This window comes from Microcaecilia unicolor, chromosome 3, assembly GCF_901765095.1.
Source record: "Microcaecilia unicolor chromosome 3, aMicUni1.1, whole genome shotgun sequence".
NCBI classification, from domain to species: domain Eukaryota; kingdom Metazoa; phylum Chordata; class Amphibia; order Gymnophiona; family Siphonopidae; genus Microcaecilia; species Microcaecilia unicolor.
The window spans coordinates 289,143,178-289,159,987 of NC_044033.1; the positions used below are offsets into that span (position 1 = coordinate 289,143,178).

At 48.6% G+C, this 16,810-nt stretch overlaps 1 protein-coding gene across 9 annotated transcripts in view; it reads right to left on the bottom strand.

Moving 5' to 3' along the window:
* Window positions 1-16,810, bottom strand: part of HDAC7 (histone deacetylase 7) — a 964,197-nt gene that overhangs the window by 231,415 nt on the left and 715,972 nt on the right. For 6 of the 9 annotated variants that reach the window (XM_030198155.1, XM_030198159.1, XM_030198156.1 and 3 more), the window contains 2 exons: window positions 11,536-11,648; window positions 10,358-10,559 (listed from right to left, as the gene is read on the bottom strand). In XM_030198155.1, the coding sequence (XP_030054015.1) occupies window positions 10,358-10,559; window positions 11,536-11,648 (315 nt within the window). The remainder of the gene's footprint in view (window positions 1-10,357; window positions 10,560-11,535; window positions 11,649-16,810) is intronic. The other 3 variants (XM_030198158.1, XM_030198154.1, XM_030198152.1) reach the window with 1 other exon arrangement.

Below are 16,810 nucleotides of genomic sequence, written 5' to 3' on the forward strand. Positions count from 1 at the left end.
AGGTTTCAGTGTATTATCGACGATGACACCCAGATCCCTTTCTTGGTCCGTAACTCCTAACGTGGAACCTTGCATGACGTAGCTATAATTCGGGTTCTTTTTTCCCACATGCATCACCTTGCACTTGCTCACATTAAACGTCATCTGCCATTTAGCCGCCCAGTCTCCCAGGGTCCTCTTGTAATTTTTCACAATCCTGTCGTGATTTAACAACTTTGAATAACTTTGTGTCATCAGCAAATTTAATTACCTCGCTAGTTACTCCCATCTCTAAATCATTTATAAATATATTAAAAAGCAGCGGTCCTAGCACAGAGCCCTGAGGAACCCCACTAACTACCCTTCTCCATTGTGAATACTGCCCATTTAACCCCACTCTCTGTTTCCTATCCTTCAACCAGTTTTTAATCCACAATAGGACAATTCCTCCTATGCCATGGCCCTCCAATTTCCTCTGTAGCCTTTCATGAGGTACCTTGTCAAATGTCTGGGTCCACCTGTCTGAAGTGCACTGTACCCACTAAAACTGATCCAGGGACCTGCATTCGCTGTCATAGACCTGAGAATGACATCTGACGCTGTCATTGAGGCTGGCAAGTAATATTTTTAATAATGTTTTTTGAGGGTGGGAGGGGGTTAGTGACCACTAGGGGAGGTTATCCCCGATTACCTCCAGTGGTCATCTGGTCATTCCGGGCACCATTTTGTACCTTATTCATTCCGAGCACCTTTTTGTACCTAAAAACAGGTCCAGGTGAAAACATACAAGTTGTAGTCATGGACGTCTCTGCTTTTTTCAATCATGGGTCAAAGACGTCCAAGTCTTAGGAACGCCTCCGATTTGCCTCCTTTAAATTTGGACGTCTTTGCGATGGACTTCAGTTAGAGACGTCCAAAATTGGGTTTCGATTATACAGATTTGGACATCTCTGGGAGATGGATGTCCAAGTGCCGATTTATGTCACTTTTGGGACGTCCATCTCTTTTGAAAATGAGCCTGAAAGACAACTGAAATCACAAAGAGGGAAAGCATGGAACATTCTACTAGTGGCAGGGTTTAAAGTGCAATAATGTGCAGATGAAATACTACAGCAGTAGAAGGCTGCTGAAGCAGAATTTCATGAAGTTGAACGGAGACTAATGGAGAAAAGGGGCAAAAAGCGTAAACACAATTTTAATTCCAATTGTGGTATCTCTGGAGCACTAATAAATGCGCTCACTGCCATGCCAAAGAACCACCATAACTGGCTGAGTATTTCTAAAATAAAAAATTCATGTACATAAGCCTGATGCCGAGTTCTTTCACATTAGGTAAGCAGAGACAGGAGACAAAACACTGAAGAGTTGTCCGAGCAATAGAAAATAGAGTCCCGACTGGAAGATTCCAGCATGAAAAAAAAATAGCTCAAAAGACGAGGCAGTAACAAAATGAATTTAATATATTAGCAACATGAGGTTGAAAAGTAAAGATATAATTAAACTTTCTTGCAGAAAAGCAGCCAGAAACAGCTGAAGGGAATTAACTGTGTTCATGTTTAAGGACAGACGTATGCACATCTATAGATACTGCAAACAATTAATGTATACAAGAAGTCTCTCCAAAGTTAGCAAAAACAAAACATAGAATAAACTCACCCTTCTATTTCTAAAAGAGAAGTACGGGGGAGGGATCCCAGAACCTCAGAGATGTACCTCAGCTCTACTTTTTCAACTTTCCATTTTTGTTCCTTTTTTTTCTTTTTTAAATAAAGGAACAGGAGAAAGAGACAAGCAAGTCATCCCCAATTTACTCAAAATTTACACTAGGACAGAAGAATAAGCCAATTAAGGCGCTCCCAAGTCAACTGCAGCTCAGATTTAAGTTGACTCAGAAAAAAAACCCAAAAGAGGGAACCAGGCTCAACTGGATGCTAGTTAAAACTAGGTCAGGAGCTGCATGGCGAGACCATCAGCTAGCAGCTGGAAACAGAGAATACTGAGGGACTAATGAGTGCACAGTGTCCTTATGAGACATGTCATAAGGAACTACTTTCTTCCTCTGTCTCCATCTGCTGGTTGATGGGCATAACTCACAAGTCCTGGACTGTATCTGTTTGGATGACCAACCATTACACAAAATTAGAAAAATCTAAGCACCAGATTAACAGGAAAAAAAAAGAACAAGATCTCAAAGAAATGATGTGAAATAACTATATGGAAGATGTTTATATAGGGTACCTATGGGAAATGACAAAAAAACACCTATGTTATAAAGGCAGCATAGGCATCTCTGAACCTTTACAAAATAGGATTGTACAATAACCTCAAAGATTGCGACAAGTATTGTGTTCAACTTAATGAATGGCTAGAAAAGAGTAACTGGCTAGATCCATGTGTCGCGCTCCTCACCTGCTGCGCACGCTTCGCCATCTGCCTGCTCCTCAATCCAGCCTTGGTGGAGGAGAGCGTCGGCCATGCTGATGCCCCAGCACCACGTTCTCCGCTCTGTCCTTGGCGCCACTGAGGTGGCAACGCCAGCGCAAGGGCCTTTGCCCCCATTCGTGTCATCGCCGCTGGTTTGGTGGGAGCACCGGCCATCTTGGCAGCGTCGGCGCTCTTAGTTCAGCTCTCCTCTTCCGGGCGCGGGGCCGGGAACTCGGGCCACGCATCCCTACGACCGGACTGGCTCCCTACGCCCGGACTCCGCCTCCTCTTGCTGGCTGGCCAATCGGGTCCCTCTCTGCCAGTCAGCTCTTGTTTCCCAGCCCCTTGCCAGCTGTAGCTAGTCTCTCTGGAGGACTATTTAAGAAGCCAGCCTTCCCCACAAACTTGCTTCAGCTTCTACTTTGGTAGATCGCTTGTGCTACTGGGAGACTGTCTACTACTGCTTGCTACCTGACCCGACCTCTGCTTGGAACCCGACTACTCTCTGCTTGCTGCCTGACCTGACCTCTGCTTGGAACCTGACTACTCTCTGCTTGCTGCCTGACCTGACCTCTGCTTGGAACCAGACTACTCTCTGCTTGTTGCCTGACCTGACCTCTGCTTGGAACATAGTAACATAGTAGATGATGGCAGAAAAAGACCTGCACAGTCCATACAGTCTGCCCAACAAGACAACTCATGTGTGCTACTTTTTGTGTATACCCTACTTTGATTTGTACCTATGCTCTTCAGGACACAGACCGTATAAGTCTGCCCAGCACTATCCCCGCCTCCCAACCACCAGCCCCACCTCCCAACCACCGGCTCTGGCACAGACCGTATAAGTCTGCCCAGCACTATCCCTGTCTCCCACCACCGGCTCTGGCACAGACCGTATAAGTCTGCCCAGCACTATCCCTGCCTCCCACCACCGGCTCTGGCACAGACCATATAAGTCTGCCCAGCACTATCCCTGCCTCCTAACCTCCAGTCCCGCCTCCCACCACTGGCACTGGCACAGACCGTATAAGTCTGCCCCACACTATCCCCGCCTCCCAACCTCCAGCCCCGCCTCCCACTACCGGCTCTGCTATCCAATCTCGGTTAAGCTCCTGAGGAGCCATTCCTTCTGAACAGGATTCCTTTATGTTTATCCAACGCATGTTTGAATTCCGTTACCGTTTTCATCTCCACCACCTCCCACGGGAGGGCATTCCAAGCATCCACCACTCTCTCCGTGAAGAAATACTTCCTGACATTTTTCTTGAGTCTGCCCCCCTTCAATCTCATTTCATGTCCTCTCGTTCTACCGCCTTCGTATCTCCGGAAAAGGTTCGTTTGTGGATTAATACCTTTCAAATATTTGAACGTCTGTATCATATCACCCTTGTTTCTCCTTTCCTCCAGGGTATACATGTTCAGGTCAGCAAGTCTCTCCTCATACGTCTTGTTACGCAAATCCCATACCATTCTCGTAGCTTTTCTTTGCACCGCTTCGTTTCTTTTTACATCCTTAGCAAGATACGGCGTCCAAAACTGAACACAATACTCCAGATGGGGCCTCACCAACGACTTTTACAGGGGGCATCAACACTCCCTTTCTTCTGCTGGTCACACCTCTCTCTATACAGCCCAACAACCTTCTAGATACAGCCACCGCCTTGTCACACTGTTTCGTCGCCTTCAAATCCTCAGATACTATCACCCCAAGATCCCTCTCCCCGTCCGTACCTATCAGACTCTCGCCACCTAACACATACGTTTCCCGTGGATTTCTATTCCCTAAGTGCATCACTTTGCATTTCTTCGCATTGAATTTTAATTGCCAGACCTTAGACCATTGTTCTAGCTTCTTCAGATCCTTTTTCATGTTTTCCACTCCCTCCGGGGTGTCCACTCTGTTACAGATCTTAGTATCACTCGCAAATAGGCAAACTTTACCTTCTAACCCTTCGGCAAGGTCACTCACAAATATATTGAACAGAATCGGCCCCAGCACCGATCCTTGAGGCACTCCACTACTCACCTTTCCCTCCTCTGAGCGAACTCCATTCACCACCACCCTCTGGCGTCTGTCCGTCAACCAGTTCCTAATCCAGTTCACCACTTCAGGTCCTATCTTCAGCCCATCCAGTTTATTTAAGAGTCTCCTGTGGGGAACCGTGTCAAAAGCTTTGCTGAAATCTAAGTAGATTACGTCCATAGCTCGTCCCTGATTCAATTCTCCTGTCACCCAATCAAAAAACTCAATGAGATTCGTTTGGCACGATTTCCCTTTGGTAAAACCATGTTGTCTCGGATCTTGCAACTTATTGGCTTCCAGGAAATTCACTATCCTTTCCTTCAGCATCGCTTCCATTACTTTTCCAATAACCGAAGTGAGGCTTACCAGCCTGTAGTTTCCAGCTACTTCCCTATCACCACTTTTGTGAAAAGGGACCACCTCTGCCATTCTCCAATCCCTCGGAACCTCTCCCGTCTCCAAGGATTTATTAAACAAATCTTTAAGAGGACCCGCCAGAACCTCTCTGAGCTCCCTTAATATCCTGGGGTGGATCCCGTCCGGTCCCATGGCTTTGTCCACCTTTAGCTTTACTCTCTGCTTGCCAAGTCACCAGACCTCTGCTTGATCTGGAGTACCCTCCGCTTGCTGCAACTCGTCCACTACTTGATCCCGACTGTTCTTTGCTGGTTACTTCAACTAACCTAGCTTCTGTCCAAGCCCAGCCTTCCATTGCCTGTTGACTGCGGCCCTCTGACCCCCGCCGTATCCGGAAGTCCTGTGGGCTGCCTGCACCTGGGGGCTCAACCCCCAGGGAACAGTGGTCCTCTCAGGTGAAGCCTCGGGGTTTGCTCGGCTGCCCGACAGGGCGCAGGCTCCATACTTCATCACTGTGCTCCGTCTGTGCACAAGGGCTCACAAACCTGGTTATGGAACAGAAACGATCCTCTTATCCCTGCTAGATGATCGTCACAGAAACCGAAGGGATTTGCTAGATTTCTCAGCAGCTTTTGACACTGTGGATCATGATGTCTTGCTAGCACGACTGACAGAAACAGGTATCAATGGAACAGTACTTGCCTGGTTCAGATCCTATGTATCAGACAGGCAACAATCCATAATGGTTGGCAGCAACTCATCACCACCATGGACACTGACCTGCGGGGTACCACAAGGATCGATACTGTCACCTATTCTGTTCAATATCTATCTCAAGCCACTAGCTGAGCTGATTCGGTCAATGGACACTCAATTCTACATCTATGCGGATGATGTGCAGCTACTCATACCCACTGAACCTGACTTACCTACAGCCTTGAATAAACTGAACACTTGTCTAACATCAATTCAAGAATGGGCTAAACACAACAAACTTTGCTTGAACCCAAGTAAAACCGAGCTTCTCTGGGTCCATAACACAAGTGGATACATATCTGACATCAAAATCCCTTTTGGGAAGTATGACCTCCCCCTCAAATCACAAGTCAGGAACCTTGGAATACAGTTACAAATTCAAGCAACCTTCAAGAGTTGCTTCTACTATTTGCGACAGCTACGCTGCCACTCTCCTCACATCGAGAAGGTAAATCTTACCCCAGTTGTGCATGCCATGGTAACATCAAGACTGGATTACTGCAATGCACTATACAATGGTCTGACTACAAAGGGCCTGCACCTCTAGTTGATTCAGAATGCAGCAGCAAGACTCATAGAAGGTTGCAGGCGACGTGACCACATCACACCATTTTTGCTAAAACTTCATTAGCTACCAGTACAATACAGGGCTAAATTTAAAACTCTATGTCTGATCTTCAAGGCCCTGAAAGGAAATAGCCCTGAAAATCTGAAGAATAGGATGATCCTCCACACACCGTCAAGGACTTTCACTAACTACACCCTCTCCAAAAGACATTACATGATGTGATACCCGCGAGCCTTCTCCGGAGTAGCCCCCACACTCTGGAATGCATTGCCTGAAAGGCTCTGCTTAACACAAGACTATCTCTACTTCAGGAAGCAGGTGAAAGTTTGGCTCTTCAACCAAGCCTTTAACGGAAGAAGTACTAACTTGTTAGTCTCACTCACACACATACACAAGGATTGACTAGGGCTGCACATACTGCAGCGGGACATGTTTACCCACTCCTACCCTAGCTGAGATAATATTTAACCATCTCTCTGACCTCATGTACAACTTTCTTCAAATCAATCACCTTACTTTCTAATTCTTCCTACTTTCTTACTCATCTATATGCTACAACTTTGCCTTACCCTTCACTGTCAATTATAATGTTCTAGTACATATTGTGTTGTCATTGCAATTAGTATACCATGCCATACTTTGTATTGTTGTTCAAATATTTTTACTGCTCTAATTGCCTCCTGCTCATGTTTGATCTATTCTTACTGTACACCGTCTTGAGTGAATTCCTTCAAAAAGGCGGTAAATAAATCCTAATAAATAAATAAATAAAACCTCAGAAGAGCACAAATTTGTACACACAAAGTATGCCTGTTCTGAAGGTGTACATGTGTTCATATGCTCCATGAATGCACTTGCGTATAAAAATGCTGGCACAGTGCACCATACTTTGTACTATTTCTATGAGAGCAAGCTCCTAGTGTGCATGTGTTAAGATATTGAAAGAAGCCAAGAGAGAGGTACGTCTGGCGAAAGCGCAAGCGGAAGAACAAATGGCTAAAAAGGTAAGGAGGGGTGACAAAAATTTCTTCAGGTATATTAGTGAAAGGAGAATGACTAAAAAGGGAATTGTGAAACTAAAAGATACTGCAAACCGCTATGTAGATAATGATGAAGAAAAGGCAAATTTGCTAAATAGATACTTTTGTTCTGTTTTTACTGAAGAAAATCTGGGAGAAGGACCACGATGGACTGGCAAAAGTTCATTTGAGAATGGAGTGGATATAACACCGTTCACGGAAGAGAGTGTGTATCAACAACTAGAAAAACTAAAGGTGGACAAAGCCATGGGACCGGATGGGATCCACCCCAGGATATTGAGGGAGCTCAGAGAGGTTCTGGCGGGTCCTCTTAAAGATTTGTTTAATAAATCCTTAGAAATGGGAGAGGTTCCGAGGGATTGGAGAACGGCGGAGGTGGTCCCTCTTCACAAAAGGGTGATAGGGAAGAAGCTGGAAACTACAGGCCGGTAAGCCTCACTTCGGTTATTGGAAAAGTAATGGAAGCGATGCTGAAGGAAAGGATAGTGAATTTCCTGGAAGAAAATGAGTTGCAAGATCCGAGACAACATGGTTTTACCAAAGGGAAATCGTGCCAAACGAATCTCATTGAATTCTTTGATTGAGTGACCGGAGAACTGAACCATGGACGTGCTATAGACGTAATCTACTTAGATTTCAGCAAGGCTTTTGACACGGTTCCCCACAGGAGGCTCTTAAATAAACTGGATGGGCTGAAGATAGGACCCAAAGTGGTGAACTGGATTAGGAACTGGTTGACGGACAGGCGCCAGAGGGTGGTGGTGAATGGAGTTCGCTCGGAGGAGGGAAAGGTGAGTAGTGGAGTGCCTCAGGGATCGGTGCTGGGGCCGATTCTGTTCAATATATTTGTGAGTGCCGAAGGGTTAGAAGGTAAAGTTTGCCTATTTGCGGATGATACTAAGATTTGTAACACAGTGGACACCCCGGAGGGAGTGGAAAACATGAAAAAGGATCTGAAGAAGCTAGAACAATGCTCTAAGGTTTGGCAATTAAAATTCAATGCGAAGAAATGCAAAGTGATGCACTTAGGGAGTAGAAATCCAAGAGAGGCGTATGTGTTAGGCGGTGAGAGTCTGCTAGGTACGGATGGGGAGAGGGATCTTGGGGTCATAGTATCTGAAGATCTGAAGGTGATGAAACAGTGTGACAAGGCGGTGGCCGTAGCTAGAAGGTTACTAGGCTGTATAGAGAGAGGTGTGACCAGCAGAAGAAAAGAGGTGTTGATGCCCCTGTACAAGTCGTTGGTGAGGCCCCACCTGGAGTATTGTGTTCAGTTTTGGAGGCCGTATCTTGCTAAGGATGTAAAAAGAATTGAAGCGGTGCAAAGAAAAGCTACGAGGATGGTATGGGATTTGCGTTACAAGACGTATGAGGAGAGACTTGAGGACCTGAACATGTATACCCTGGAGGAAAGGAGGAACAGGGGTGATATGATACAGACGTTCAAATATTTGAAAGGTATTAATCCGCAAACGAACCTTTTCCGGAGATGGGAAGGCGGTAGAACGAGAGGACATGAAATGAGATTGAAGGGGGGCAGACTCAAGAAGAATGCCAGGAAGTATTTTTTCACGGAGAGGGTGGTGGATGTTTGGAATGCCCTCCCACAGGAGGTGGTGGAGATGAAAACGGTAACGGAATTCAAACATGCGTGGGATAAACATAAAAGAATCCTGTGCAGAAGGAAGGGATCCTCAGGAGCTTAGCCTAGAATGAATGGCAGAGCTGGTGGTTGGGAGGCGGGGCTAGTGCTGGGCAGACATATACGGTCTGTGCTGGGGCTGGGAGGCGGGACTAGTGCTGGGCAGACTTATACGGTCTGTGCCGGGGCTGGTGGTTGGACGGCGGGGATAGTGCTAGGCAGACTTATACGGTCTGTGCCAGAGCCGGTGGTGGGAGGCAGGGATAGTGCTGGGCAGACTTATAGGGTCTGTGCCAGAGCTGGTGGTTGGGAGGCGGGGATAGGGCTGGCCAGACTTATACAGTCTGTGCACTGAAGAGGACAGTACAAATAAAAAAGTAGCACATATGAATTTATCTTCTTGGGCAGACTGGATGGACCGTGCAGGTCTTTTTCTGCCGTCATCTACTATGTTACTATATTAAAATGAGATTATTAGCACACACTCTCATGCCCCAAGCTAATTCCACCCATTTTTCACGCAGGTGAATGTGAACACTTTTCATGTATTTACCCATGGGGAAATATTTTAAAATGTATGCAAGGCGTGTCAATTATTGCCCCTGGTGCACAGGACAGAACAAAACTCAGCTCACAGAATATTGCCGTGCTCAGATGCATCTAGGAACGTCTCTTGTGCACCACTGCTTTGATCTGAATCCTTTGATAGCATCATACAGATTTTGTGTGACCCCTGAGGCAGGCAGTTCCACATTGCTGAAACATTGTCCCATGTCGAGTCTCTACATATGTGGTACCTTTACAACTGCTGGTTTTAAAGTAAGTTTTTGTATGTGGAAGAACACTGTCCGCCCCCTACTTCTTTTTCTCTTTGTGAATTATTACATGAGGGGTTTTTGTTTTTCTTCTTTTGGCTTCCTTTTTTTGCTTATTGCATGGCACCTTTTGTACACGTTATTCCTGCAATAGTTATTCAGCTCTTGTGGCCCTGGCTATTTTTCCCCAGTCTAGCTACTTTCTGTCCCTCACTCAGAATAGCTGAGCAAAACTGACGGAACCTCAGACCATCTCCCCAACGCACATTGCCATGTGACTAATCCGTGCCCGGCCCCTGCCACTCACACCTCATGTACACTGTTCAGGCAGCGCTCGTTTGTGTTCTTGCTCACCAAGACAATCTGTTCCTGTAAACAGCCAATGCTTACTCCACTACTTCAAAACAAAAAGCAGGTGGCACTACTTAAACACGAACTGAAACCGCCTGTTCTTGTATTTGTTAAGCCAAGCTTGGAGAAACACAAATGGACAACACGTAAAGAGCAACAGGCTCATCTAGGCTAAAGCTTTTTCATCCTTCATGGCTCTGGATGAAGCAGTAGGTTGAAGGCTCTGGATGAAGCAGTGTGCAGTAGGTTCTCCTTAATCCTGTTGATTTCTAACTTAGCGCTCCCTACGCTTATATGTGTTTGTCTGTGTAGCACCTCCAGTCTACCCCAAGCACAAGACATCAATATACAGGACATATTGGAACAGATTGCCAGTCGAGCAGATTCCAGACTTGTACCTACCAGCAACTAGCGGTGCATGAGTAACGGATGGCTCCAAGATGATGACGGGCTGCAGGCAGGGTGACAGGGGGCTCCCAGGGTCATGTTGCTCCAGCCCCGAAGGGATGAAAAGGGGAGAGCGAGCACCCGTCAGAACTGGACCATTCAGAACTGGAACCCTGTGTGGGGCCAAGCCCAGGACAGTTCTCCGCTCTGCCTCTCCCTGTAGGGACAAAGGTGATACGTAAGAAGGGCAGAAAGCAGCTGGTGGCAGGATCCAGAGGAAAAGGTGTGGAGGAAGGTGGCAGAGGCAATGAAAGGAACAAAAACCCACAATACAAAAACATCTCAACATATATATATATTTTAATAATAAAATTAAGTGAACTAAAGAGATATTTTTTTATTATTCAATGAATGAAAAAGCAGCATATACGAGTACACATGACTCTTGGATTTTGCTAGCTGTCACCCCCATCTGGACAGGGTTCACCAAGGCCTGCCATCTGCTTAATGTGCTACTGCGCCAATGTCCCAACCTTTACCTGACCTGTTAAGGCTCAAGGACCTAACGTGCACTGTCAGTTTCACAGGGGCTGCCTATGTTTGCAGCTAGAGTTCTAAATCCATGTGAAGAGCACTGAAGTCTCCCTGGACTCTGTTCCTCAAATGGGTACGGATGGCAGGGGATAGCAGTATGGAGCATACTGAGCTGTGCCAGGGAACACTCTTGCAAGAGATGAGCCACTGCAGCAGTAACGAGTAGGCAGGAGTAGTTTCTTGTGCTGCATAGGTGTATGCACCGAGGAGATCCGTCTGTCCCAGGCACCTTCCCCTCATGCACCTCTTCAGGGCCTTACAATGCTCAGAAGAATATTTTAAGCAAACCGTGCTGTTTTATAAATATTTTAAAATAAGAAAAAATAAATTCATCCACATTCAGAAGATCTCTTCCATTAGGAAAACTAATTTCTTGGTGGAACGTTTTCAAGATCTACCTGACACAAAAGCTTACACTGTCCGCAAGCAAGTTGTACACATTGGATTTGGCTACTAGGGGACAAAGATGTGTCCAGGCAGCTGACGGACACAGCTCCAAGGCCAAGAAAAGGGGCTGGAGCCATAGGATGCCCCAGAACAGGCAGCAATCCTCTGGCTCTTCCCATTTCCCACCATTTCTGATGTCTCTGACGATTTACCTCTGCTGTCACAGTGGGCAGGGAGGGGAAGGAGCCATTTTCCGCAGTCACGCTGTCATTGGGAGAGCTGCAGCCCGACACAGGAGTGCTGCTGCTGCTGGGAGAGGAATCTGCTGGAACCATGATAGAAAACAATGAAGTCACTAAGGAGGGCAAGTCTATAAGGAGAAATTAGGTCTTACCTGATAATTTTCTTGCCATTAGTTCTTCACACTATTCCAGGACAAGTTATGTCCATCGACCAGCAGGTGGAGATAGAGATTACAGAACTGAGCATCACTACATAGCTCCCTGCTAACAGCTCAGCTCCTCAGCATCCGTCCTCAAGCAAGGAAGAAAACACACCCAATCAGGGTCAGCAATCAACATATCCAGCCCCAAGAACCATTCAAAGATAAAGCCCCTGGAAAACAGGATACAAAGACAGTACATAGAGCCACCAACAAAGGCGTCGCACCATGGGAGGGCTCCTGGAATAGTGTGAAGAGCTAATGGAAAGAAAATTATCAGGTAAGACCTAATTTCTCCTTCCATTATGTTCATTCCCACTATTCCAGGAAAAGTGGGATGTTCAAAAGCTATCCCTACGAGGGTGGGAAGCTGAATCTGTCATACGCAGAACCGACGCCCCAAATGTAGCTGCTGCCTGAGCGGCACCAACCATTCTACCATACTTACTGAAGGTATGCAGCGAAGCGTACGCCGCTGACCTACAGATAGCCATTAGAGAAGACAACAAAGCCTCCGCCCAAGACGTAGCCACACGTCCAGGAGAGAGAGCCTTCAACCTGAGAAGCGCCTCCCAGGATACAGGCTGAGACCACAGCCACCTTCACCCACTGGGCAAAGAAAGCCTTGGGCAACATGAGACCCCCCTGCTGTTTACCAAACAGCCCAATAGGACCAAACGAATGGTGAAAAACATCGGGAACCGTGAAATGCAAGAACGTCCTGCTGAGACCAGAAGCTTCCAAAAAAACAGACCGCTGACTAAGGAAAAAGACCAACAACAACTAAGGCAAGAAGCATGGTACTGCCCCAAGGAGACCCCTGCCTCCGAAAAATGTATAAAGGGACCTTCCAAGAGAGAAAGAGACTGAAGTTGTGAGAAGCAACAGGTTGACAGAAACACCTCAAAGAACACCGTGGACAAACAGAGAACTAGACAGGTGCTTTAGCCAACTAAGCCATGGTGCCATAGAATGAGGGCCACCTATCAACAGGCTCAAACGGGGAGTGCTGAAGCACCCGAAGGACCAGAACTCAGTCCAGAAGGAGCAAAGACTCCTGCAAGCAGCCCTGAAAGCAAGCCAGGACCCCCACTGGCCCTACAGCACTAGCCCCATGAATTTCCCTCTTACGAAAAAGCCAGAAAGTGGCCCAGAGAGGACGCAACTGCGACCCAAAACCACACAGCACGCCAGACTTTAGAAACACACTCTGGCAGACGCTGATGAGGAAGAGCGCTTCCCGGCCCGAAGCAGGGAAGCCACCACTGAAGCGAATAACCTTTCTTCCTCAGCCGAGCCCTCTCCAGGGCCAGGCCGCAGGACCAAAGGAAAGGGGGGGAGGGAACCTCCATGGCCACTAGGCCCCGACAGAAAGACCTCGACACTGAGGGAATCACAATGGCTTCCTAACCAGGAGCCTCACGAGATTTGCATACCATGGAAGCCATGGTCAGGCTGGAGACCAGGATCACCCTGCCCCAAAGGTCTGCCACTCTCCCCCACAACCGGCCTAAAATCGGCATGGGGGAAGGCATACGGAGGTCTCTCGCTCAGACACAACTGTCGCAGGGCGAATAGATCCCTACAGTCCTATGCCCAGCGGTGCCTGAAGCACCGAGGAACTTAGACATAGGACTAGGCCACCAGCTGAAAATGGCTTGACCAACCGCTCCCTCTGCTGGAAACCAGAGCGTACCGACTGAGCAAGTCTGTCTCCATATTGAGGGACCCCGCAAACCAGCCAAAGGCACAACCGAAGTCTCACTGCCCCGTCCATTAACAAGACTGCTAGGAGTCCCCCACTGCGAGGCAAAAAAAAGGCAACCGCCGCAGGCAAGACCGAAAGGCCCAAACATCGGCATTCCCAACAGTGGGGCAAAGGCCTCCAGAGCTCGGCTCATTGCACGCAGCTCCAGAGGATAGAGGGCCAATGCCCTCCTTGAAAACCAAGAGCCCTGCACCAAGAAACCCCAGCAAAGGTCACTCCCCAGCCTGAGAAGCTGGTATCTATAGACACCACCTCTCAAAGCAGGTTAGAGGAGGGTCTTCCCAGGGTCAACGACTGGGGAAGCAGTAAACCCCTCATGCACTGACAGCAAAAGAGCCAGATGCCGCCGCCCTCTGAAACCTAAGAGCAGTGGCTGAGCAGGGCCCCCTAAAGCAGCCGCATGAGAGAAGAAGGAACCCCTTCCATGAATCTAAGGACCTGCACGAAATACCAGGCCTGTGGCTGGTGACAAAGCAGGAGCGAGAAACTTGGAAGCTAACTTAAAAGTGCTGCCACTCTGAAGAAACACTCAAGCTCATCGGGAATAAAAGTTGGCGAGCTGGTGCCAGCCTGCTGCTGTTGAAATTAAACACCCAAACCAGACAAAAAACTGGGGGTGAACCAGCGCTGAAGGGGTCTCTACTCAGGTTAGGCAAGAAGAGACCCGGAGTCATCCAGGTACAGGAGAACACAAAAACCTGTGTCTCCGCAGAAAGACCGCCATTATGAGCATGACCTCAAAAAGGGTCCTCGGGTCTGACGGAATCAACTGGCAGGGTCCAGAACAGGAACGAACTGCTGGTTCCTGGTTCCAGCCTCAAAACCGAGCCCTGGCCAAAATTCTGAGGACCAGGCCTACCCTTAGTGCTGACACGAAACCGGGCACTTGCCGAGCCCACAGGGCGGTCCAAGAACGAGGAATGTCCCCTGGCATACGCTGGAGCCCGACTCACCGAGCTCCCGAACCAAATCGCTGAGGGTGTACCCAAAGAGAAAGGTGCCCCAAAGTGGAAACCTGATCACGCAGGCCTTGGAGGTGGCAACCACTGCCTATGGCCGCAGGCAGAACTGACAGCTTGTGGTGAATGCCAAAGACATACCCTAGGCTGAAGCCCAAAGAATGTCATAGACAGCATCATACACAGCGTCCACCAGACAGGCAAAATGTGCCTCCAACTAGGCAGCCCAGGGACTGCCCTGAGAAACAGACTGCTGCTGCCACTGCAAGCAGGCCCATGCCACAGCCCTCGACCCAAGACAGCCCGCAGCAGGAAAAACAAAGGGCTACCAATAAAAGCCTGTAGCTCCTAATTCAAACACCTCCAAGACAGGCTACAAGGTCTGATTCAGCTTCCCATCTAGCAGATTCCGCGAAGCAATGCCGCCAGCAAACAGGAAGGGAAAATTCAAGGTGACTGCAGACACTGAGTCCAGGTAGGGAACTGAGCTACTCCTTCTCGCTGCACTAGAGAAAAGAAGTGGGCCATGGTTCTCCCAACCTGCAGGCCTGAGTCAAGTGCACTGTACATTGTGGTAAACAGGCCCCGAATGACCAATACATGGGGAACTCCTTGGACAAGCCCCTGAGGCCCTACACAAGGCTAGCCACCCGACTCTCCTCCAGAGAACCCCAAGGGTTTCGCTATGGGAAGCGCTGCTAGCGCCACCGAAAACAGGGAGACGAACTCCCCCCACTGAAACAGGCCGAGCACCCGAGGGTCATCCTCCTCCCCCAGAGGGAGCTCACCCTCCACCAAGGACTCTGACAGAGGAGACCCCATAGAGCAGCCCAACTGCAGCAAAACAAAATGAAGACTCCACGTGTTATCCGCTGCAAACTCCTGGGAGCCGGCAGGAAAAACCCCGTTCCCTGTTCCCCAGGAGATGCCAGGGCTGCTGGAGAAGGGACTACTTGCACCAACCCAAAGTCTGGCAGAGCAAGAGAACAAGCCCAGAAGGGTAGGCGCTGACTCAGGGGGGCCCCCCCTGAAATCCCCACTGCTACAGCTGTCTGCACAGGCCCTTGCGCCGGCAGAGAACAAAATGGCTGCCATTCCCGCCTCCCTCTGAGGCGAAGCGCCGAGACACTGAACTGGGGATCAGAGCTGCAAGAAACGCATTGCTGCGACTGAGGGCGCTCTGTGTGCGTGAGCCCCGACTCAATCCCTCCACTCGGGAACCGTACTGCACACCGTGCAGCAGCCCGAGGAGACGGGCAGCTCCTCACACTCCCAGCGGGGGCTGCCATGAATGAAGATTGTCGCAGCGTGGGAAAGCATGTGGCGCACCGCGCTACACACTCGCTTTTCTCCTCGCACTCCCAGCAGGGGCTGCCATGAACAAAGATTGACGCAGCGCGGGAAAACATGTGGCGCACCGCGCTACACACTCGCTTGTCTTTCGTGCGCTTTTTTTAAAAACTGGAGCGCAGCACAACTCAACCATAAAGCTCTCTCTTTTTTTTTTTGTGAGCACAGACACAAATCACTCCCAACGACATCCTGAGGCCCAAAGCACAGCAGAGAACACACTACCCCGGGTCCATGCTCCCAGGGGGCACAGCCACCCCCCTGTTACGGCAGGGCACAGCTCCACCGGCCCGCCAAACTCACTGCGCTGCCTGCACTGTTCCTTATCTTCTGAAGCAGACTGGTTGCTGAGCAGGCTCCCATAAGAACGCAGAACACTCCAGGGGGGAAAGAACGACAGGGACCCAGCACCACCAGGTATGTCTGCCCACTATGCTCAACCGGGAACCAGTTGACCAACTGAACCACAGAAAGTCTGTCCATCCACCTGCTGGAGATAGAAGATACTGAGGAGCTGAGCCGCTAGCAGGGAACTATTTAGTGGTGCTCAGTTCTGTATTATCTATCTCCACCTGCTGGTCAATGGACATAACTACCCACTTGTCCTGGAATAGTGGGAATGAACATAATGGAAACAGGCAGTAGTAGTAATATTTACACACCAATTTTGCGAAAAGATACCAAAAACTCACGTAAGCACTTTTTGGAAATGTCTGCTTATCTTACATAGTATATATTTTACAGGTAGGTGTACCACTGTTCCATCTAAGATGAGAGGGAGTCCTCCACCTACAGTCTTGACAGTGGGTGGTGCTGTTTCATGATCACATTTTCAATCATGAGGGACAGGGCAATCATGCAGGACTCCAGGGAACCTGTCTGTCTGTCTCCAATGACTCCTGCTCACCTCAGAGGGAACAAACAGTGAGGTGTACACATAGGCAGAGTCTGGGCAGGATTCACATTTA